This window comes from Tachysurus fulvidraco, chromosome 14 (genome assembly GCF_022655615.1).
Source record: "Tachysurus fulvidraco isolate hzauxx_2018 chromosome 14, HZAU_PFXX_2.0, whole genome shotgun sequence".
NCBI lineage: Eukaryota > Metazoa > Chordata > Actinopteri > Siluriformes > Bagridae > Tachysurus > Tachysurus fulvidraco.
In genome coordinates, this window is record NC_062531.1 from 2937202 (window position 1) to 2962201 (window position 25000).

Sequence of the window (25000 nt, forward strand, 5' to 3'; positions counted from 1 at the left end):
TGGATTATAAAACTTGAAGCTTTTTTTTTTTTTTTTCTCCTACCACGTTCAGCGGCTGTCCCTTTTAGTATGAACAAATCTGTAAAAAGAGAATATTATCTCGGGATCATTAGGGGATAATGATGCACAAAATCCCCCCTTTTTTATCCCCACACGAAGGCACGCATCATTTAGTAGAAGTGTTCGACGAGGGTTTGATGTTTAATTATTATCTTTACAGATTGACAACCTAAAAACATTTCACGCACTGGCCCACAGGACCAGGTCTTGTGGTGAACGATGTCTAAAGGCAGTTTAATAAAAACCTTAGGAAATGTTGCATGATGCAATGGAGCCATAATAAAAAATAACCCTTTTCTTTTTGTTCATTTTTTTTAAGGATCTGTAAAAATGTAGTCACATTCTGTAATCTGTAAATATTTTATAATGTTTTTTCATGCATTTTAATTTAATACGTCGGTGTTATAAAACACGTCATCATTAAGATTCCTTCATATTTAACTGTGTTTGATGTTTAAAAAAAAACATTGTGTGTTTAAGTCCATTTAATTGGCAACCGGTTGCTATGCCAAGAACCCAGATTAATCAATCACAATCCTAATTCTTTAGCTCGGGCAAGTGCTGGATCATCACGTCTAGGGATATTCATTTACTCGAACTGACTTAATGTGTATACGCTATGTGTGACGTGCAGATTTATCATGTTCTCTTTTGCATTTAACCTCACATAACTTTTTGTCACAAATGCCCACAAAGCATGATGAACTAGCTCAGACTTTAGCAGTGCTAGGAAATATTCATCAGGTCTTATTAAATTTTCATGCTAACTGCCTTTAAATGCAAAATGTGGAAGAGCCCTTGCATCACAAGCACATAATTTAGAGGTAACATATTCACTCACACACACATACACACACACACACACACACACACACACACACACACACACACACACACACACACACAAACACACACACAAACACGCGCACACACGCACACACACGCACACACACATGCTCCCAAAAGCTCAGAGGACATCTGAAATGTCAGTGCAGTTCTGACAGGAAGGCAGAAAACAATGTGTGTGTGTGTATGTGTGTGGGTATGTGAGTGTGTGTATGGGTGTGTGTGCTTATCTTTAGGAATCTACAGAATCAGTTATAAAACCCACTTAATGATACCCCAATCCTGACAAAGAAAATCTATCAAACGTTTTATGCAAATGCATTAAGATGAAAGATGGATATGGGATTTTTCCACTCTGGTCCTTTCTCTAAATTTGAACCAATGACCTCTTGTACATGGACCCTTCAGTTACATCCAGATCTTGCTTCTGCGATCCTTTGGCACACAAACTCCAATCTTCCATACCTTCTTAAGACCCAAAATGTCTGTTCTTAATATCCAGACTTCCTTCTTTTACCATGCTGATATCAGCAAACTACTAATGCTGCCATCCTGAAGCCCACAAGCTCATGTACCGACAAGTATGAGGTGCATCGCATACCATCCTGAAATCTACAATCTTCTGTTCCTACCCTCATCTGACCCACAAGTTCCTACACCTAGCAATACTGATGTCCATTATCTTATGCTCCGGTCACCCTGAGCCAGTCTTTTTTATGTACTACCTTGAGGAGCTTCTGTTTTTATTATCTACAGACCCATACATTTCTATTTCACACTATGCAAGCATGAGCACCAAATGGTCCAGGTTATACCGTCTCCAGACCAACAACCTCTTAATCCGGTCACTCTGAAACCTACATGTTCCTGTTTCTTCCACATTCAGGCCCCCAAACCTCTAGTCATACTGAGTTTCACCTATGAGGACCTCAAGCTTCTTCTCATACCATTCTGAAGACCACAAGCTCCTGTCCATTCAACTATGAGGACCACAAGTTCCAGCTCATATTCTCCTGAGGCTTTGAGGTCACTAAACTCCTAATCCTGCCATCCTGAAGCCCACATGTTCCTTCTCCTACAATCTTGCTCACAACTTCCTACACCCACAATCCATCAGGTACAGGCTTCTATTCCTGCCATTCCAAGAGCCATAAGCTTCTTCTTCTGTCATCCTGAAGCACACCACCACCTACTTCTGTTATCCTGAAGCATACTTAAGTCTTACTACTGTCATTTTGGGGTCACAAGCTTTTGCTTCTGCCATTATGGGGTCCATAAGGTTGTATTCCTGCCATCAGGAGAACATTAAGCTCCTACTCCTATAACGCTGAGATCCACAAGCTCTCAATATGATTTTATATGGTTCTGTATAAAACCTATCAGGACCTTGCTTGGACATTCTATGACAGAACATTAGGGGGCGTTCTGGCAGCGTGTTGTGTTGTGTTGTGTTGTTGCTACTCACCTGCTTCTAATTATGTTGGCTTTGTAGAAGCCAACATTCTGTTTATCTATTTAAGCTTAGACAAAAATTTATCAAAAGTAACTCCTCCTAGCTCCTTTAGGGTGATTCTCTGAACAAAGGTTTAAATTGGTGTACCGACTGGCCTTCCGGTTGTCCCGCAGCCCCGCCCTCAAAATATGCAAAGTCAAAAAACTTTTTACAACATTGACATGTTACATATCAAAACACTCAGAACAATGAGGGGAACATCCTCACGGGTATTCTGATGACGTCATGTGATGTCACGTGATGTCACATGAAAATTAAAAATTAGCTCAACGTGGACTTGTGACAATATTAAAACACTCAGCCCAATGTGGGAAGCTTCCTCAAGAGTATTTGGATGACGTCACATCACATGTTCGTCTCCACTTACCTTGAAATGTTTTGGCACCCTAGCTTTCTGTCTACTTGCTTCCAAAAGTAACACTGACCTTTATGTCCACTTGCATCCAAAAAGCACCGGCTTTTGCAAATACTTGCAAGCCAACATCAAAGTTTGTCGCAACAAACTTTACAAATCTAGTTGACAATTATTAACATGCCTACTTTTTTCCTCCACGTTACTTTTGGCTTCGCCGAGTCCTTGTCTTTTCTTGTTCTACTCAGTTTGTTATTTTCTGTATTTAGTTTTCCCTGTAATGTTCCTGGGGGTTTTTTTCCCTGTCTGAAATTTTTGTTATTAATAAATCATGTTTCTGCTATCCCTGCGTTTGGGCCTGGTTTTATCCCTGAATACACCCGTCTCCTTGACATAATCAGTGCAATGAAAACCATGTGTTATTGTTGATCGGTTCAAACCACTGAATTAGTACACAAACCTTTGTCTTATCTTTGCATGAAATATTATTTATTAAGGTAAACTATTTATTTATTTATTAATTATTTATCTACAATACAATGTGCAATCACATGGGTGGAGTGCGAAAGGATGAGATGGAAAAGTGGCTAGAAATGTGACAAATCTCGGTTGCGAAAACTCCAAAAACCCATGACAGCAGGCGCTGTGGGGCCGAGAGTCTCCAATGAAGAGCTGAAATGTGTAGGATCTGCGGTTCTTATTTTGTCACTTCAGCTTTGTCTACCTCGAGGGCCTTTGTATTTACGGCTGCAGGAACCCAAGAGCGTCTCCAGGGCCAGGTTCACAAAGGCCTGGAAGTTATTGCTTCTCTCCCTTCGGCTGTCCTGTGAGAGAAGACATAAAGACAGATACCTTGACTGGAAACAAAGGAGCGAGACGCGAGGAGAAGAAAAATCCTGCATATCCTATTACAGTCTGAGAAATTTACAACTTAAACATTTTATTGTTGCTTTAGACCTTTTTATCTTCCACTAATGATCCAATGACTTCTTTGCTTTTTATTTAATTTTATAATTTTTTTTTTTTTTTGCAAATATAACATTTTAAACCATTAAAGGCAGGGTCTCCGATTTTTGAGAAATGCTTCAGAAAACTGAGTTGGGCCGAAAACTAAACAAAAATCAAAACAAACGTGTAGCCAATGAGTAGAAAGGGGCGGGTCTTGTCAATATGGGCGGAGAGAGTGTTCAGTGCGCATGTGTGACATTAGAAAGCAGTTTTAACATCGACATGGAGGATAAAAACAAAGAAAGAAAGAGAAGAAAGACTTACGATAAGGACAAGAAGTAGGACGTGTTAATATAGGATCAGCTTTCCAGCGCTGGAGAGAACTGAAGGAGCAGGAAGTTGGCCACATATTCACAGGTTGGAGTTTCCCGAGTCAATAACTCCTGAGCTAAACGCTGTTACTACACAAATAACACCTCTTTTCTATCGTAGTAATGTAGAGAGGCAGCTACAACCGCGTTTTGTGTAGTAACAGCGTTTAGCTCAGGAGTTATCGACCCGGGAAACTCCGACCTGTGAATATGTGGCCGACTTTACTTAAGACGCCGAGGCGCTTTTTTCCTTCTCGATAGGTGAGTAACGTTGGTTTTGCTTTGTTACACAGAACTAATATATGCCTTTGTCCTTTACATGATTATGCTTGTGTGGCATTTTTGCTTGTTTGTTTATCTGCAATCGTATCGTTCTTCCCTTCAGCTATGATAAAGACACGTTTCTTTCTGTTAGTCGCCTGGGTTATGTATGTGTGGGCGGAGCTATCGATACAGGGGTGGGACCCATTTGGGTTAGGGGCGTGTTTGTTTTGGTGAATTTATATGTCAACGTTGGCTTTCTAAATTTCTTAGACCCTGCCTTTAAATATAATCTGTGTTGAATCACTTCTATTTTCATCTTGCAAAATCTGACTACCATGGATTCCATGATTTTAAGAATATTATTAAAAAGCGTAAGAAGTTATTTAACTTTGCTACGGTGTTTAATTCTATTATTTGCTCCCACAGTAAACCTACTACATTGTAATTAATGTAAGTAATGCTAGTAAGGAGTTAGCCAGCTAGTTGATTGCTAGTATGCTAGTAAAGGCAGTTAGAAGCAGTAATGTCTTATCGGAGTCTCTACTTGTTTTATTGTTTTGCTGTAGTTTTATCTATCTATCTATCTATCTATCTATCTATCTATCTATCTATCTATCTATCTATCTATCTATCTATCTATCTATCTATCTATCTATCTATATTTATTTTCCTTCAATCAGTACCATAGAATTCACAATTTATGTTCACAATCAATTGTGTAATCAATAATATTAATCAGTTAGCATGCTCTCTAGCTTAGCATGCAGGATTCTTTTATAGTAGAATGTTATGGTTAAGAACTAAGAACTGTAAAATTAAGAATTGTAAAAGATTGTAAAAGATCTCAGCCATCCCAACAATGTACTCTTTTTTTTGTTGCGTTCAGGGAAATGCTTCTGCTCCCTGAAAGCAAACACGGAGAGGATGAGGAGAAGCTTCTTCCCGCAGGCCATTCGGATCTTAAACCAGGAGACACCCAGAATCTAACACTGGACCTCTCTCTCCATCCCCGATGTTCTATTTACTCCTCCTTTTTTTGCACGAACACTTTAATTCTAGACTTGCACAGCACAGTGCTCACACACCATACTGCACCTGGACACTTTAAGGACAATCTTTAAAAACCATACACATTTATGTATATGTATATTTATGCATATTTATATACATTATTTCTTCATCTATATTTTCATATTTTTATACAGTTTTTTATATAGTTTTCTTAGTTTATACTTTTTTATTATTTTTATTCTTATTATTTTTTGCTTTTTTTATACTTTTTTTTATATATATATATATTTTTCTTATACCGGACAGTTGCATAAAGCATTTCACTGCATATCGTACCCTGTATGTATGTGTGTGAGACAAATAAAATTTGATTTGATTTGATTTGAACTGTGGTTGAAAAATAACAACAAATGTACAGTTTTAAATCCTGAATTACATCAGACAGCTTTTGAATCTATTATTCCATGATTATGGAGCTTTTTTCTTCATGTAGGCAAAACTGTCCTACCTGGAGTTTAATCGAATCAAAACGCTTCCATGGAAAGCTATTTTCAACGCCTGAGCTGATTGTTAGCGTGAATTCGTTCAGTTTGAAGTTTGATGTTGATTATTTAAATCGATTTTGCGTATGTTGCTTTTTCTGCCCAAACAATACACTTGTGTAAAGGATCACAAAATACGTGAGTCGCATCCTCTATGTAATCCAGTCGAGGACAAAATAACACTGAGTCATTTGGGAGTCGAACGAGTCAGTGAGCTGAGTCAAATGAGCTGACTCACTAAAACCAGGTGATATTCTGAACTCTATATTCAGAATATACTGAAAGCTGAACTCTCTGGCTTTATATTGTCCTAGAACGATCTGTTCTGTGATAATGTTTATTATATTATAAAAATATACGTTTTATTATCGATCCCTTTTTGTAATAAGTGTACAGATGAATGCAACAGAGATTTAAAAGGAAATAAAATAGCAATTCGATTTGTGTTTACGTGCTGCAGTGCTTTAAATGCTTACCTCCTTGCTTCTTGTTGTCATCTCCTTTCTGATCACCTTTCTTCGGCTGATCTTTAGGGCTCTGGGGTGGCTGTTTGGTGAAAACAGGGACACGTGCTGCTATTTATCGTCACCACTAAACTTTCCTTTGAATTAATTAAGCATGAGCATGAGAGTGTTCGGCACGGCCGGATGAAAAGAGCTGACTCCGAATAGCCGCTTTCTAAAGCGATCAGGGGATTAATTTAGCAACGGTGATGAACTATTAGTGAGAATGTGCTGTGTGGGCAGAGATGTTAAAGAGGCTGGAGCTGTTTACCTTGTTTGTGGATTTCTTGTCCGACTTGTTACCTGCAAAGAATTAAAATATAAAGAAAATATATCATGAGATCAAAATTAAACTCTTGTGAAGCTCAGAAAGAATATATACTTGAAAATGTATGTATCTTTATAAAAAAAAAAATTTCCAGTATACCTTTTCCAGGCATTTTGGCTGGTTTGTACGTCCTCTTTGAAAATGCAGTAACAGTCCTCCTGACCTGCTTTGCACATTTATTGCTTTGGACGGTGAATGGCTCCGCTCTCTGGGCCCCTCAAAGAGCTCCGTCAGCTTGCGACGGCTCGGCTCGGCCCTGGATCTTTCCTCTGCTGAGCTCAGGTGAAACCGTGCACGCCAGGCCAACTATTGTTCACCTAATCCCTTTCTATTGTCATTAGCATGATGGAGGTTTGGCTTTTATGGCTTTATTTCATTGTCCTGAATATACAGTAATAGAATAAGAATAAGAATCGGAAAGTTATGCTGGGAGAATGCAAAATCTATTGGGAATAAAATAATATTACACCTTTAACAAATTTGTTAAATTCTTAGAATATTAGAAGGGAAATTTTGGGTAACTAGTTTTTAGTAAAACTACTACACTGGAATTTATAGTAAGTAATACTAGCATGGAGTTAGACAACTAGTTGGTTGCTAGTAAGCTGATCAGAGGCAGTAGAGTTAGTCTCATAGTTGTCAAACCTTAATGAATACCATAACATTCACAATTTCATCTATAACCATTGAGTCAGCTAGATATATAGCTTAACATAGATGTTTTAATAGGTAGAATGTTCCGGTTACTACTGTATATTCAATGAGTCAATGAGCTGAAAATATCAATTGGAAAGAAATATCCTAAAGGGTGGAAATAAAAGTTTTATGCACTTTTACACCTTAATGCTGTCTCCCAGTCTCTCCAGCTGCAAATATTCCATTAATTTCTTCATTCCAGTATGTTATCAGTTCTATATCAACCGGATTTGAACATTTATTTAAGGAGTCTTTACTTTTAAAAGCGGGAAAGGCTGTGACTTTACACTACTGTGGCTGTTGTTTCATTAATAATAGAATAGGTAAAAGAAGAGAGATGTCATTGTAATAAATAAATGATGTCATAAATAATTTAATGGGTTTGTCAGCAAATTGATGTGATATGAGAGATTAGACAGTTCAGGATGTTAGAGAATATTTTACCATAGTAGCACACCTCTAAAGGGTTGAAGTGTATCTGGGTGTTTACTACACACTGTGTGTGTGTGTGTGTGTGTGTGTGTGTGTGTGTGTGTGTGTGTGTGTGTGTGTGTGTGTGTGTGTTTGTGTGCGCGTGTGTGTTTTATTGATATTTTGACATAACCTTAAATAATCTATGATAGCTTGGCCAAAGTTTTTGCTTGGCCAATAGAAAAATAAATTCTGCAAATAAGTCATTTTTGTGAGTCTTTGGGTTTTATATTATGACAACTGTTATATTTATAGCTGAATTTATTACGCTCCTTTTTAAAGACAAATTCAGGGTGTAATTGTGGTGTAATTTATTTTTAGAAAAAAAGATTGTTTCAAAAATGATGGATTGTATTATTGTGTTATCTTTTTTGATGTACAAATAGACATAAATCTTAAAAGAAAATGTTATTTATCTCTAAATATTTGACCAAATACCTTTTTTTCTCACTGCTTTTACTTTAACTGCAAACATAAACAAAATAATCAACACTTCTCTGTAATTTGTCCTATACCATTTATATCCAAAACACTTCTGCCATTTTTAACCTCCACAAACAAATCCTTCTATCCTTGAATTTTCTTTCCTGAAGTTTATGCAGTGTAGTTATGCTTGTAGTGTTTATTCATGTTGTTGTTTTTCCCCTCGTTTACAGCTTGTTTAACAGCCTTCATCGAGATCCAGCGAGTAACTGTGGTGTAATGGAGCAATAAATATAGACATTGGAGAGAAAAATGATCAGGCTTTATAATTTTATTGCTGCTTCTCACCTTCTAAATCTCATTTAGTGTCAGCCAGACCTGCAGAATGGCATCCGATCATCTGTCACTTTAGTGGAATTACAGTCACTGCTTTGTTTGTCACTTGTTGAAGGATTTACGCAAAAGCTTCTGGTGTTTTTCAGTACAAATACATTAAAGTTGTAAGTAATGGTATGTGTGCAAGGTGTTTTAAATGCTTAATTAACTTAATGGACTACACTTGATGTCAAGTCAAGAAGCTTTTATTGTCATTTCAACCATATACAGCTGTTGCAGTTCACAGTGAAATGAGACCATGTTTCTCCAGGAACAGGGTGCTACATAAAACAAAAACAGCACGGACCAGTGTAAATACTGTAAATACTGTATGTTCAATCAATATTGCGTGTGCAGAAATACTGGAATGAACACAGTATTATAGCAGCGGGTCCCTGAGATAATGTGAAGGATTGTGCAAAACAGCAATCGACTAAAATGTGAGACAGCATGTGCAAAGAGCAAAAACAGTGTGTAAACAGTTTGATGGATATATAATGGAAGAGTGTGTAATTGGTGTAGGTCTGTACTTGTGTCTAATGCAAGATTATAGCATTTAAATTATAATAATTCATTCATTCATTTTCTACCGCTTATCCGAACTTCTCGGGTCAAGGGGAGCCTGTGCCATCTCAGGCGTCATAGGGCATCGAGGCAGGATACACCCTGGACGGAGTGCCAACCCATCACAGGGCACACACACACTCTCATTCACTCACACACTACAGACAATTTTCCAGAGATGCGAATCAACCTACCATGCATGTCTTTGGACCGGGGGAGGAAACCGGAGTACCCGGAGGAAACCCCCGAGGCAAGGGGAGAACATGCAAACTCCACACACACAAGGCGGAGGCGGGAATCGTACCCCCAACCCTGGAGGTGTGAGGCAAATGTGCTAACCACTAAGCCACCGTGCCCCCCTTTAATAATAATAATAATAATAATAATAATAATAATAATAATAATAATAATAATAATAATTGCATAGATTTGTACAAAATAATTAAATTAATTTAAATAACAGATGCCTACTCGTCTATTTATTTATTTAGATTTGTTTATCATTTACAGTGAAGAAATAGTCAATATTTTAACTATCGAAGTATTTTATACTGTGTAAACAAAAGATATATATTTTTTAATGGAAACAAAATAAACAAACACTAGGACAAATATATCTATTATTTTCTTCATACTACAAAAGTATATAAATAAAGGTCCTGTGATCATAAATAAATGTTATTATAAATGTAGTCATAAATGTATTATAAATGTCAGAATTTTTTCTGATCCGTCGTTGCCTAGGTAACAGTGCGTAATTCCAGGCGTATGGATCCTGTACGTGTCACGTGACCTCCGTCCGTCCGTCCGCTCCGTTCCATTCCATTCCGGGTGGGAAAATGTTGCGGTGAGGAATTGAAGGTAAGGCGTTTATAAGCACGACAAACGGCCCGTTTTCATTCGTTTTTCAGTGCGTGCGAAAGAATCGTGTATAACCGCGGTGATGTCATGTTGTGGTTAGCTGATATCACTTAGTCCCCCGGCTTCCCTCTGTCTCGGCGGCTAAGCTACACAGCGTCTATGCTAGTTTCCTTAGCATCGAGCTAAGGCTAGCTTCAGAGCGTCGCTGCTCTGCTCTTTATTTTGTGGAGGTTTTCGGATGAATAAAAAGTTGGAGGGGATTTGATTACTGCTCCAGCATGAGCGACTCGCCTGTACTCCAATACGTACGATGAATTTACTTTATTTACAGCTACGCTAAGCTAAACTATGCTAAGCTAAACTATGCTAAGCTAAGCTAAGCTAGGATAGATCTCCTGCACTACCGGTAAACAGGAAGGATGTTATAACGCACGTTAAAGACATCTTTTATAGCTTTAACATTTATTTGTTTGTTTGTTTGTTTATTAGTCTTTTTACGAGCTTGTTTTCTCTCTTATTCCCATCAGGCGTCCCTCGGTGTGTGTGGTATGGCTGCAGTGTGGCAGCAGGTGCTGGCTGTGGACGCAAGGTGAGCAACAATAACATTAGGATTTTAACTCAGTTCAAAGGTACGACGCCATCGGATCGTTGGCAATATTGAGGCTTCATGAGTGCATGAAGAAAGTAAATCCGTTCCAAATATACGTAGTTTTTTTTTTTTCTCCCCTCAATTCAGAATAGAAAATAACAGAATGAAGCTCTGTTGGGTCACGGCACCACAAACAGATCTTTAAAGGTGGGGTATGTTGTTTGAAAGCCAATGTTGACATATGAAAGAAAACAAAACAAACACGCCCCTAACCCAAATGGGTCCCACCCCTGTATCGATAGCTCCGCCTCGCACATACATAAGTAACCCAGGCAACTAATGGAAAGAAATGTGTCTTTATCATAGCTGAAGGGAAGAACAATACGATTGTAGATAAACAAACAAGCAAAAATGACACAAGCATAATTATGCAAAGAACAAAGGCATATATTAGTTCTGTGTAACAAAGCAAAACCAACGATCAGCTTTCCAGCGCTGGAGAGAACTGAAGGAGCTGGAAGGCCTGTGGTGTTACGCCGATGTTGCTTTTTTCCTTGGTGAAGGAAGGAAAGGAAAGGAAAAAAGCAACCTCGGCGTCCCACCGCAAACCTTCCAGCTCCTTCAATTCTCTTCAGCTGATCCTATATTAACACGTCCTACTTCTTGCCTTATCGTAAGCCTTTCTTCTCTTTCTTTTTTTGTTTTTATCCTCCACGTCAATGTTAAAACCACATTCTGCTAATGTCACACATGCGCACTGAACACTCTTTCCGCCCCAAATTGACAACCACGCCCCTTTCTGCTCGTTGGCTACACGTTAGTTTTGTTTTTGTTTTGTTTGGTGGCCCGGCGCAGTTTTCTGAAGTATTTCTCAAACAACGGAGACCCCACCTTTAACACACGTACAAAAATGATCATGTCTATCCATCGGGAGCACATATGAATGAAGCTGTGTTTTATTACTGAAGCGTTTAAACAAAATGAGAGTTTAAGAAAGATAAATGGATAGATGGATCACTTTATTCATCCCAGCACAAAGAAATGTGAGGGTAGGAAAAACAGTGTTGATCAGTGGGGAAGAATAGTGATCAGCTGGTCAGTGTAACAACATGACAATCAGAGATTGGTCAGTCACAATACTGATGGTGATTGGTCAGTGGGATGAGGGATGATCAGTGATTGGTCAGTGGGATGACGGATGATCAGTGATTGGTTGGAGGTCAGTCAGAGTGAATAATGATAATCAGTGATTAGCCAATAGGAAAATGAAGATGATCAGGGTTTATTGGTCAGTTGGAAGATTGATGACCAGGAATTGGTCAGAGGGAAGAGAAATATTCATTGATTGGTCCACGAGAAGAATGATGTCCGGGGGGGAGACTGACGACTCGGGGCGAACTGGACTGAACCTGCAAAAATCTGAAATAATTTTTGGATTTCCTATCATACTCAGTTAAAATTTAATTGCATAGTTTGCATAAGAGTGTTCTGGCATCTGAAACAGAATTTTACTCTTAAGGATGAGAGCGAATGTTTGAAATTGTCACCGCAGTTTCTAAAAAAGCTGATTATACAAGAGTGCTTCAATTTCATATTCGGGCAACATGTAGCAGAAGTCCTCTCTTCTCTGTCTCACACACACACACACACACACACACACACACACACACACACACACACACAGAGAGACACACACACACACCGAGCATATTGCAACACAGTAGGCAGCTGAAGTGCCAGTGAGTGTGTGGATTTACACAGCCAAGGTTTAAAAAAAATGTTTAATACAACAGAAGCAATATAAACAATCAAGCATTTTAAATAAGGTCCAATTGGATATATAAAACTATTTATAAATTTATTAAACAAATTTTATTAAAATCTTTTTAAATAGTATTATATGAATGAAAAAAAAATATATGTATATATCTCACGTTCTCTCTGTATTTTTGTCTCTCTTCTTTTCTGGTCTTCCCTACTCCAGGTACAATGCTTACCGCACTCCTACGTTCCCCCAGTTCCGCACACAGTACATCCGCCGGCGTAGCCAGCTGCTCCGTGAGAACGCTAAGTGTGGCTTTGAGCCAGTGCTGCGCAGGCAGTACCTGCGTCTGCGCAGCCAGCTGCTTGCCCTGCGCTACGGCCCGCTGTCCGAGCAAAGCAGTTTCAGAGCCAGCAGTGTGCGCAGCTCCCGCACCACACTGGACCGCATGGAGGTTAGGCTTCTCAAGGCCCGCTGAGAGCCTGACAAAGCATTCCATTAAGACAAAACATGGTCTAAACCAACATAATTGATCTAAATAACTTACACAATTCGGTTTTGGAATCTTTACCCAGCCGATGCTTATTAAATCACCTGGATTCAGTATCGAGCGGAACTTCAGCAGCTGTTAATCTTGTCCATGATTGTCCAGTGTAATCACATTAAAGGGGAACAGTCAGGCTGATGGTGAACCCACACTGATGGATGTGACAAACATTACTGTCATGGTGTATGTGTGTGTGTGTGTGTGTGTGTGTGTGTGTAAAGAACAGGCAGAGCAGCGCTTCTCAAACTGCATCACGCTTTCCATTAGAGGTGCCGAGATTTACAGTTCAGCTGTAGCGTTTATGATGTCTGTCTCTTACCTACATCAACACGGGATTATGTTAAAAATAGATGTTAGTAAAGGCTCCCAAGTGATACAACTGAAAACCGTTTGCATCCCGAGAATCACCCGGGAGTCCAGGAGAGGTGATCTCTCTCTCTCTCTCTTTCTCTCTCACTTTCTCTCTCTGTGTTTCTTTCTCTCTCACTCTCTCTCTGTCTCTTTCTCTCTCTGTGTTTCTTTCTTTCTCTCTCTCACTCTCTTTCTCTCTCTCACTCTCTCTTTCTCTCTATCTTCTATCTTTCTTTTATCATCTGTTGTTTTAATGCCTGTTTGTCTGTTTGTCTCACTCTCTCTCTCTCTCTGTTTCTTTCTTTCTTTCTTTCTCTTGTCATCTGTTGTTTTAATGCCTGTTTGTATCTCTCTCTCTCTCTCTATCTCTCTCTCTCTCTCTCTTGCTCTCTCTTCCTGTCTTTTTCTCTATCTTCTATCTTTCTCTTGTCATCTGTTGCTTTATTTTCTGTCTCTCTCTCTCTCTCTCTCTCTCTGTTTCTTTTTCTTTCTCTCTCTCACTCTCTCTTTCTCTCCCTTCCTCTCTTTCTCTCTATCTTCTATCTTTCTTTTATCATCTGTTGTTTTAATGCCTGTTTGTCTGTTTGTCTCACTCTCTCTCTCTCTGTTTCTTTCTTTCTTTCTCTTGTCATCTGTTGTTTTAATGCCTGTTTGTATCTCTCTCTATCTATCTATCTCTCTCTCTCTCTCTCTTGCTCTCTCTTCTCGTCTTTTTCTCTATCTTCTATCTTTCTCTTGTCATCATCTGTTGCTTTATTTTCTGTCTCTCTCTCTCTCTCTCTCTCTCTCTCTCTCACTCTCTCTCTCTCCGTTTCTTTTTCTTTCTCTCTCTCTCACTCTCTCTTTCTCTCCCTTCCTGTCTTTCTCTCTATCTTCTATCTTTCTTTTATCATCTGTTGTTTTAATGCCTGTTTGTCTCACTCTCTCTCTCTCTCTCTCTCTGTTTCTTTCTTTCTTTCTCTTGTCATCTGTTGTTTTAATGCCTGTTTGTATCTCTCTCTCTCTCTCTCTCTCTCTCTCTCTCTCTCTTGCTCTCTCTTCCCATCTTTTTCTCTATCTTCTATCTTTCTCTTGTCATCATTTGTTGCTTTATTTTCTGTCTCTCTCTCTCTCTCTCTCTCTCTCTCTCTCTTTCCCTTCCCGTCTTTCTCTCTATCTTCTATATTTCTCTTATCATCTGTTGCTTTATTTATTCCTCTCTCTCTCTCTCTCTCTCTCTCTCTCTCTCTTTCCCTTCCCGTCTTTCTCTCTATCTTCTATCTTTCTCTTATCATCTGTTGCTTTATTTATTCCCCTCTCTCTCTCTCTCTCTCTCTCTCTCTCTCTCTCTCTCTCTCTCTCTAGCTCAATCTGTTTTAGTCTTGCATGCAGATATTATGTCTTTCTCTGGTTTCTCACCCCTTCTGTCTTTGTTTCTGTCTCTCTCCGTCTTTGTTTTTGTGGCTCTCTCCACTCTTCTCTCTCACGTGTGTGCCCCCCCCCTTCCCCTGTCAATCAAGATGTGAGCTCACGTACGAGGAATCACTTTCCTCCAAGTGATTAGTGTAGCTGTTGTATAACAGAGGGGCCGATGGCTGCTGAGTTGGAATTAGAAAACAATTTGGGAAAAATCCCCCAAAAATGAAACTTTGGCACATATTTAACAAGGATCCACTGCTACTGACAGGGGAGAACTGTGAAGTTTGAGAACTGCTCCTGGGATAGAGGATAGATGATGCACACCATGATGGTTGGAGTTTCTTGCCATTTATTTCTTTTTGTGGATTTTTTTACCCCCATAACATTGCTTTAATGTGACTAGTGTGGTTGTTTTGCCACGATGAAGCACTTACTGTTATTACACAATTAGGCAAGCGTGACTGGTCCCCTTTATGCTCTGGGGTGTTGCATGGGGTTTTTGTGTGTGTGTGTGTGTGTGTGTGTGTGTGTGTGTGTGTGTGTGTGTGATTAGCAGTTTTAGCTCTTTAAGAGACTGCCGCTGTTGTCAGTAATGTTTATACCATTTGCATAAGTTAAAGTAAACATAAATCACAGAAGACCTCTCCATGAACCTTTATTTTTTCCTTTTCTTTTTATCTTACCTCTTTTCCTATTGCTTTTGAGAAATTTTAAAAAAGGTTTTGAGTACAAAGCAGTAATATAAACAAGCAAAATAGGAAAAACTGTTTTTTTTTTTTTTTTTGTAGTGTATTGAAGCTGCTTCTTTCATCTGACCTTCTCTACTCTCATGTTTTCTTCTATTTGCACGTCTACTCTTCCCTTGTCTCTGTATGGTTTTCTCTCTGTCCTCTTTCTCTCTCATCACTTCCTCCGTCCCTCCTCATCTCTCTCTCTCTCTCGGTCTGCCTCAGGACTTTGAGGAGGACTCCAGGGCCCAGGGCGCTCGAGGTCATCGCCGTTCAGTAAGCCGTGGTTCATATCAGCTGCAGGCCCAGATGAACAGGGCAGTATATGAAGAGAGGTAAAGTTTATGTGATGTTCAGTTACACGTTCCTGCATGCACAACAAATTCCTACAGGAACCAGAGAAGAAGCCTGTTAGTGTTTCGTCATACTGCGCAACTCGTGTATATAAAATTAAATTCACATGAATACCAACGTGCACTAATGGGATTTCACACGGCAGTGTGTTTGTGTTTGCAGGCCTCCAGGCAGCCTGGTGCCCACCTCTGTGGCAGAGGCGAGTCGTGCCATGGCAGGCGACACCACTCTGAGTGAGAATTACGCCTTCGCTGGCATGCATCACATCTTTGATCAACATGTCGACTCAGCCGGTAATTAACAAAAGTTTTATTTCACCCTGATCCATCAATGTGTGGCTGTTTATTCTGTTATTTTACATCTATATATTCCGGTTTTGCCTTTTCAGTTCCTCGCTTGCAGTTTGCCAACGACGACAAGCACCTCCTTGCTTGCTGCTCGCTGGACGGGACCTTGTCGATCATGACGCTGTCTCCGCCTCCACCGACCATCAAGGTGACCCTGAGAGGCCACGCGGGTCCTGTGACTGACTTCGCATGGTCGCTTAGCAACGACATCATCGTGTCGACGTCCCTGGATAGCACGCTGCGTATCTGGAACACGGAGGACGGTCGATGTATCCGCGAGGTTGCTGATCCAGAATCCAGTGAGCTGCTTTGCTGCACCTTCCAGCCCATGAATAATAATCTCACTGTGGTGAGTGCTGAAGTTCAGACGCAAGCCGTGTTGATCGTGTTATAAGGGAATATACAGTTTATTTTAACATTTCAACATGTCGTTATGGTAAAGCTGTGGCCTCTGTGTGTGTGTGTCTGTGTGTGTGTCTGTGTGTGTGTGTCTGTGTGTGTGTGTCTGTGTGTGTGTGTCTGTGTGTGTGTGTCTGTGTGTGTGTGTGTCTGTGTGTGTGTGTGTCTGTGTGTGTGTGTGTCTGTGTGTGTGTGTGTCTGTGTGTGTGTGTGTCTGTGTGTGTGTGTGTGTCTGTGTGTGTGTGTGTCTGTGTGTGTGTGTGTCTGTGTCTGTGTGTGTGTCTGTGTGTGTGTGTGTGTCTGTGTCTGTGTCTGTGTGTGTGTCTGTGTGTGTGTGTCTGTGTGTGTGTGTCTGTGTGTGTGTGTCTGTGTGTGCGTGTCTGTGTGTGTGTGTCTGTGTGTGCGTGTCTGTGTGTGCGTGTCTGTGTGTGCGTGTCTGTGTGTGCGTGTCTGTGTGTGCGTGTCTGTGTGTGTCTGTGTGTCTGTGTGTCTGTGTCTGTGTGTGTGTGTCTGTGTCTGTGTGTGTCTGTGTCTGTGTGTGTCTGTGTCTGTGTGTCTCTGTGTCTGTGTGTCTCTGTGTCTGTGTGTCTCTGTGTCTGTGTGTGCGTGTCTCTGTGTCTGTGTGTCTCTGTGTCTGTGTGTGCGTGTCTGTGTGTGCGTGTCTGTGTCGCCAGTGTGTGTCTCCGGTCTGTGTGTGTGTCTGTGTGTGTGTCTGTGTGTGTCTGTGTGTGTCTGTGTGTGTCTGTGTGTGTGTGTGTGTGTGTCTGTGTGTGTGTGTCTCTGTGTCTCTGTGTGCGTGTGTCTGTGTGTGTGTGTCTCTGTGTGCGTGTGTCTGTGTGTGTGTGTCTCTGTCTCTGTGTGCGTGTCTCGGTGTCTGCGTGTCTCGGTGTCTGCGTGTCTCGGTGTCTGCGTGTCTCGGTGTCTGCGTGTCTCGGTGTCTGCGTGTCTCGGTGTCTGCGTGTCTCGGTGTCTGTGTGTGTGTGTGTGTGTGTGTGTGTGTGTGTGTGTGTGTGTAAAAGTCCTTACCCCTCGCTTGTTTTCTGTTCAGGTCGGAAACAGTAAGCACCTGTTGCAGGTGGTGAACATCTCCACAGGAAAGAAAGTGAAAGGAGGCTCGAGTAAACTAACAGGCCGCGTGTTGTCGCTGTCATTCGATGCTCCAGGAAGGATCCTGTGGGCCGGGGATGACCGAGGGAGCATATTCTCCTTCCTCTTTGATATGGCCACAGGTAGCAAAGCTTTTGCATCTTGATTTTGGGGATCCAAATGTTTTTTTCCAAACATGATATAATATTTAGTTATTTAAGCAGCTGATCTAAAGAACTCTATGTGTCATGGAGAGGGCCAAATGAAATAGGATTTAGAAATATTCCCACTGAAACTGAAGCCTGGACGAAGGGAGTGAGTGAGCATTGTGCAGCCTTCAGATCCAAACTAAACATTAATAAGTAGTGTTTAGGAATATGTGAATAAATATTGTTAGGGATATTTGCATTTCCTTCTCCAGGTCTTGTGAGTGTTTTCTCTCCGCACTGCGGTATAACTGATACTGTCTCATACAGGATCCCGAGTCTCTGCGGAACGAAATGATTTAGGACTCTGTTCCTTTTTGACAAGCTATATTTCTTTCATGGAAAATGAAAGTTCCTCGTAACGTCCTCCAGGACAAGTCGTCAGGCGTCCGATTGGATTTTGCTGTCATGAGTGAGATTAAATGCTTGAAACAGCCAATGACACGGCAGGATTTCAGAGTTTAATAAGAGCTAGAAGCTCTCCTGGTTGGATTTCTACTGAGACCAGTCTGCTGTTTGAAAACTGTCACTAACACTCCTGCGGTATGAGCAAGATGTAATCAACACTCAGAAAGCAGACCAACATCAAGCTGATGTCTCATCTAGTGAACCCTGTGTTAAAACCAGTCCGATTTACAAAAGCTTCACATCCACGTAAATAATGTGTCATAAATTTGTATCCAGCTCAACACGAGCACGTGTAGAAGCACAAAGAATAGTCCGAAACGTTTGGACCGAACATGACGCTGCGGCGACGTCCTGTTAAATAAGACGAACGCCAGGGTGTGTTTGTGTTTATCGATGCAGTGTGTGTGTGTTCTGAGCTCTTCTTGCTGCACAGGGAAGTTGACTAAAGCTAAGAGGTTGGTGGTGAACGAAGGAAGCCCCATCTCCGGGATCTCTGCTCGCTCGTGGATCAGCCGAGAGGCTCGGGATCCGTCTCTGCTCATCAACGCCTGCGTCAACAAACTGCTGCTCTACAGGTCAGAACATACTTACACACACACACTTGGTTACACACTTACACACTGACTTACACACTGGCTTACACACTGGCTTACACAGATTTTTACACACACACTTTTTCACACAGACTAATACACACACACTGGCTTACACATAGACTTTTACACACACACACACACTTTTACATACACACACACTGGCTTATACATTTACACACACACACACACACACACACACACACTGGCTTACACACTTACACACAGACTTTTACACATACACACACTTACACACACACACACACACACACTTTTACACATATATATACACACACACACACACATGTGAGTCAGGATTAACAGCTTAAAAAAGATGCATATAATTAAAGAGTACTGTTACTGAGAGGTGAGTGTGGTTCTGCTTCTGCAGGGTTGTGGATAATGAAGGCACGCTGCAGCTGAAGAGGAGTTTCCCTATCCAGCAGGGCTCACAACACCTTCACAGCATCTTCTGCCCACTCATGTCCTTCAGACAGGGAGCCTGTGTCGGTACGCAGCACCATACCAACCTCTGCACCTCCATCAACACACACATTTAATTATCTCAGCGATAACATTCTGCTGTTTGTATATTTTATTTATCCCAACATTATTATCCATGTTCAGATTTCCAGAATTGAATGTTTCCCTTTTTGCATGAATCTCTGTTAGAAGTAAAGTCCTAGTAAATGTTAAACCACTTAAAATGAAAAGCGAGAAAATGACGTTTAAAGATTTAATTCCGACTGCGACATAGGAGGAGGTTTTAGCAGCAGATATCTGGATAAAATGCGTCTCATGGCATCTCTACAGCACGTAGCTAAGCAACAGTTTGATCGTCTGAATTGTGACACTCAGCGTTTGAGGTTGTAGACGATCATTACTCATTAATCATCAATGCAGCCTGCTTGCACAACATGATCTTTGCAAGGAGATGCCCTAGGGAAGATGTCAGTCACACCTCATAACATCCCATGGGTTTTTCCAAACCACCACACTTCGACAAATTAAGGACATCAAGTATTTTCGGATTAGTGAGTGAGTGTGAGTGTGAGTGTGTGAGTGTGTGAGTGTGTGAGTGTGTGAGTGTGTGAGTGTGAGTGTGAGTGTGAGTGTGTGAGTGTGTGAGTGAGAGTGTGAGTGAGAGTGTGAGTGAGAGTGTGAGTGAGAGTGTGAGTGAGAGTGTGAGTGAGAGTGTGAGTGAGAGTGTGAGTGAGAGTGTGAGTGTGAGTGAGAGTGAGAGTGAGAGTGAGAGTGTGAGTGAGAGTGTGAGAGTGTGTGTCCCCTTGACCAGTTGCTCATCTTATGTTGAAATAGAATGAAAAAAGGTGGGAATCTGGTTGTCCAAAATGGCCACCTCTGTAATGTTAGAGCGCTTGATCACATGCTGAGGTTTTGCTCATGTTTATAGATTGAAGTAAGAACTTGACATGGTTTAAAACAGACACTTTTAGGATTTTAGGTGAGGCAGACTTCCATAGTTATTCCTTGTATAGTCCTAGCCAAAGAAGCAACTTTTAAATTTAATGTGAAATTTTTAAATGATGATTTCTTGATAATGATGCTTGCGTCACGAGCCACACACCTCTTAGTATCATTCGGTGCCCATCACCATTTTATGATTCTCTTCCCCACACAGTGACCGGCAGCGAGGACGCGTGTGTTTACTTCTTCGATGTAGAGCGCAACACTAAGGCCATTGTAAACAAGCTGCAAGGCCACAGCGGCCCCGTGCTGGACGTCAGCTTCAACTGTGACGAGAGCCTGCTGGCCTCCTCCGACGCCACAGGCATGGTCATCATCTGGAGACGCGAGCAGAAATAACCACAGAAGCTTCCAAATGTAACAGTAGCTTCAGTCATGTGCAATGTTAAAATTTACAACTTGGCCGTCACAGAGCCAACATGCTGTCTTGGCTTTTGCTGATTTCTTAAAAGAAAACACCTGATGTCCGTCATCACCGTCTGACGATTTTAGATTAGACTGAGTGAGACGCTTGCTTGAGACAAACGCATCAGAATGTCTGAGTTAAGGGATAGAGAGAGAGAGTGAGAGTTTATTTAATACTGGTATGCTTTGGATTATGTGATCTGTGTGTGTGTGTTTGTCTGAAAGAGAAATTATATTAATGTTCAACACTGATGAGCTCGTGCTGGCTTACAAGTTAACGCTACTCTATTTATGTCTTGTTATGAGGTAATAAATTTCATTCCACATCCTTGATTCTCTTCTGTATTGCCTGCTTATTTATGAATTCTGTCCACTGTTCTATAATTTTTTTGAAGTAAGATAACGGCAGTGTGACGACCTCACGGTCTTGGTCATGTTGGAGAGGGAATAATCAAACGTCAGGGTGGTGTGATGATGTGGGAGCACTGTTACCACCCTGAAGTTACTGTGATGTCATAGCACATCCTTATGGCGTGTTATGCCATCCAGCCTATCGTAGGTATGTTTAATCTAGAGGGACGTCCGTAAAACAAGTTCCTGTTAACGTTTTAGTCAGCTAGAGCAGCTTTAAAGGTACTCGGACAAAAACAACTCGGCATGTCTTGTTACCAAGAATCCACAAAGCACAAGACAATGGGGACGTTTTCTGCATCACAGTCCTGACCCTGGAGACTCCATCCATAAATGTTCAACGTCTCCTTACAGAAAACGTCATTTATATTGTATCTGTAGGATTATGTGGCATGTCCATTGTAGACGTGCAGGAGCTGTTGCTATGGAAACGATAACCCGTTAGAAGAAGTTCATTAATGTAAACAGTGCAGGAGATTAATGTGTGGTTTTGTGTTCAATTGCTTCTTCTTCTTGGTTAGGAATGTGGGAGGATCAGATCAGATCTACCCCCTGCACTATCTTGGAAAAATTTAGTTTGCTCTTTTAAATGGATGATGTCCTTTTTTTATTATTATTATTTCATTTCGAGAAAAAATAAAAAGGAAAACTAAGCAACGTTCAAAATATATTCTTTCACCAAACAGGCTGATGAAATGAATGTTTACAAAAATTTAATCCACTGGTAAAATGTGTAAGAAGTTTAGATTTATTTATTTTAATCGATGACGTAGTGTGACGCGCAGGAAGTAAAAACAAACCCGGGAATCGGTGCGAATTTTAAACAACAAAGCTATAATCGACCTTTACTGAAAAAATATATTTTGAAATATTTTGCATGTTATACGGTTAATCTGGATGCCAATTCGTACTTTTATATTCGAAGAAATAAACAAATTCCGTTTATCACTTAATAAACTACTTAGCTTAGTTAGCTAAGCTAGATTACCTACCTGTATTCTGAGACATCCGCTGTGATTGGACAAAGCACTCTAAGCCTGACTGTTTGATAGGCTGATTACTTCTGAGTGCGAACGTCTAGCCACTCATAAAAAGAAAAAAACATGAGGGGCGGGATTTTCCGGAATACGGGTTGTTGTAAGATAACGTACGCTGCTGTGTATGTGTTAGTGTTAGTGTTAGCTAGATGCTAAAAAAAATGGGGAGTTTGGTTCATGAGGTGAAACGTTGGGCGACAGAAGAGCTGGATTTACCTCCTAACAACCTGCCACACGACAGCTACATTAAAACGTAAACAAGAACTCTTTATTCATGATTATATCTAAAGTTGTTATGACTGATTATAGTGAATTAAATGAATATTGTGTATTTGTTAAGGTTATGTGTCGGTACAGGGGCCTCGATTTGGAAATATGTCATACAACATGTTTACAGCGAGAGGTAAAGTCTGTCCTTTTATAACGTTTTACCTTCATACTTACTTATTTATTTATTTGTTTATTGTAAAAAAATTACAGTTTATGAGAGGTTTTTTCCCCCCACAGGCAGGTGCGACTCATGAGGATGAATCTTCAGTGGTATCTTTCTGACTTTCTGACTCAGTTTTAAATCATATGTTTATGATGAATATGTTGTTGTTGTTGGCTTTGGTTTTCATTCGTCTTCATTCGTCACGTCTCTAGTCCAATATTCTCGTCACCAATATCTAGATTTTTACTTTGAAAACTTTGAGTCGAATCTTTTTGACTCGACTCTCCAGAACGAGTCGATTCTTTCAGCCACCAAACGGCTCATTGATATTTTCACTGTTGATTGTTTTACACAATACTATTTTCATTCATATTCTGTTGTCTTGAATGAGTTGATCGACTCGTGCCTATTTCTTCAGCTTCTCGTGTGTGTGTGTGTGTGTGTGTGTGTGTTTGTTTATTGACTGAGATATGAACATAACTGTTATGACTTTTCCTTGACATTTTGATTCCCAAGGTACAAAATTCTACAGGATAAAGAGGTAAGAATTTAAAAATGCTTGGATCTCACTTCTGATTGTGGGAATTACAGTGAGATAAAATGATTTGTGTGTGTGTGTAGCTGAAGCAGGTGGATGGACAAAATAAAGATGCTCGGCGTGTGGAGCTGCAGAGAGAGATCTCCAAGCTGCAGACGGAACTCAGCCACATAGATCAGAAAATCAGCACCGCCGAGGAGCAGCTCGCTAACGGAGGTGAGGAATTGACCTTTTTTTTTTCGTCTCATAACTAGTCGATGTATGAAGAAGCCCAGTTCGGCGTCTGTGGTTTTGAACATGTCCACATTTTATCGTTACTATATTATTGTGTGTGTGTGTGTGTGTGTGTGTGTGTGTGTGTGTGTGTGTGTGGAGTAGAGCAGAGTGTGAACAGACACTGTGCTCAGTATGAACAGAGCAGACTGAGGGAGCTGATGCTGGACTCGTTCAGACTGCGCTGCACAGAGGAACGAAACGCTCTCACACACCACACACAGACCATCAGCAGCCAACAGCAGGCTTTAGAACAGCTTTCCAGGTTAACAAAACACACACACACACACACATCTCTCTAAAGTTGATGCTCAACAGAAATGAAGTCACTTTTAAACCCCGCATTGAACTTAGATGTGTTTAGATACCGATTCTGAAACTCTCCTTTACTAACAACAGCCTAATCACCCTTACATTTTTTAACTGAAGAACTCTATATAATACAACATAAGTGTAATAAAAATTAATCCTAATATGAAAATGTTTCCAAATCTAAATTTCTAGCCATTATAATTTGTTACAGGATTTGATATCCAAGGTTTCCTCCGATATCTGATGCACTGTTTTGTTTATTTTTTTACTGTTTGTTTGTTTGATGGTAAACTGGGTCTCTGGTTGTCAGTTGTAGAACTAGTTGTATTCCATATATATTAAAGTTTTGTCCTTTTAGATGTTGAATTAAATGCTCAGTCTGTTCTGTATATATATTTCACAGGAAAGCGGATGTGAAGGTGGTGTTTGGAGGATCTGACGGCGGAGACAGCGGCACAGCCACAGAGCCTCTGGTTTTAGTAAGAACTGCACCGATCCTTTGTTGTCAGATTTAACTCCAATACTGTCAGAGAAACGCGTCGGTCGTTCATCTTTACAACACGAACATAGCTCCGATTAGCAGAGAGCTTTTCTGGGCTGCAGAAACATATCGAGGTTCTTGGCTTTCAATATTAAGTAAGGAATAAAATACTTTGTCTCGTGCTGCTATTGGAAAGCGATTGGAATGTTTCCTGTAGCACGTACTGAAGTGTTTTATTCCTCTTAATCCTCTGAGATTATTTTTATATAAACACGGCAGTAAGATAAAGAGATGAAGTGGGAAATGTTCGCGATCTCTCCAGGACGTCATGATTCGGTGACCACAACGACGAACACGATATCCAGCAAATCCGCTGCATATTTTCTGCACGTTTGGGCCGAGACGCCTCGTGTGACGTCATCGACAAAATAATTTTTTGTAATCTACCTATTGACTGGATATGATAAATATTATCCATCAGTTGCCATAGTAATCATAATGTTTTATCATTGAGAGAATTCAAGTTGATATGTTTTGGGACACAAAGATCTTTCCAGGAACTTAAATGTAAATCTGTATTAAAGTACACCTCAACACACACATACCATCATCATCATCATCACACACACCTGGATCATGGTGCAGTCCTAAACCAACTGTTAGATTCAAACCCTGTTTATTTCTTCAGCTGCTTGTATTCTGAGTCTATTCTGTCTTCAGAGGAACGTT

The 25000-nt window shown here is 40.5% G+C and overlaps 2 protein-coding genes and 1 long non-coding RNA gene across 4 annotated transcripts in view; 2 read left to right on the forward strand and 1 right to left on the reverse strand.

Moving 5' to 3' along the window:
- Positions 1-3256: 3256 nt before the first annotated feature.
- On the reverse strand, positions 3257-7100 carry LOC125138544. Its single transcript, XR_007137754.1, has 4 exons — positions 6838-7100; positions 6682-6713; positions 6384-6453; positions 3257-3595 (listed from the first exon to the last, which is right to left on the reverse strand). It is a non-coding gene; the product is annotated as an uncharacterized LOC125138544 (long non-coding RNA).
- Positions 7101-10035: 2935 nt separating this feature from the next.
- Positions 10036-21119, forward strand: wdr13 (WD repeat domain 13). 2 transcript variants are annotated; one of them, XM_027164899.2, is made up of 10 exons: positions 10036-10128; positions 10656-10717; positions 12702-12933; positions 15729-15838; positions 16020-16150; positions 16246-16553; positions 17652-17832; positions 18737-18878; positions 19288-19406; positions 20536-21119. In XM_027164899.2, the coding sequence occupies exons 2-10, from the start codon at positions 10677-10679 to the stop codon at positions 20718-20720; spliced, it is 1449 nt and encodes a 482-aa protein (XP_027020700.1). In that variant the 5' UTR covers positions 10036-10128; positions 10656-10676; the 3' UTR covers positions 20721-21119. The 2 variants fall into 2 exon arrangements, with proteins under 2 accessions (XP_027020700.1, XP_027020699.1); XM_027164898.2 differs by lacking the exon at positions 10036-10128 and adding an exon at positions 10143-10433.
- An 844-nt stretch (positions 21120-21963) lies between these two features.
- The window catches only part of haus5 (HAUS augmin-like complex, subunit 5), a 9151-nt gene continuing 6114 nt past the window's right edge, over positions 21964-25000 (forward strand). Inside the window, exons 1-8 of the mRNA XM_027164897.2 lie at positions 21964-22487; positions 22575-22637; positions 22742-22774; positions 23184-23208; positions 23289-23421; positions 23584-23743; positions 24194-24269; positions 24992-25000. The exon at positions 24992-25000 is cut by the window's right edge and continues 74 nt beyond it. Of these exons, the coding sequence (XP_027020698.2) occupies positions 22384-22487; positions 22575-22637; positions 22742-22774; positions 23184-23208; positions 23289-23421; positions 23584-23743; positions 24194-24269; positions 24992-25000 (603 nt within the window). The 5' untranslated portion in view covers positions 21964-22383. The remainder of the gene's footprint in view (positions 22488-22574; positions 22638-22741; positions 22775-23183; positions 23209-23288; positions 23422-23583; positions 23744-24193; positions 24270-24991) is intronic.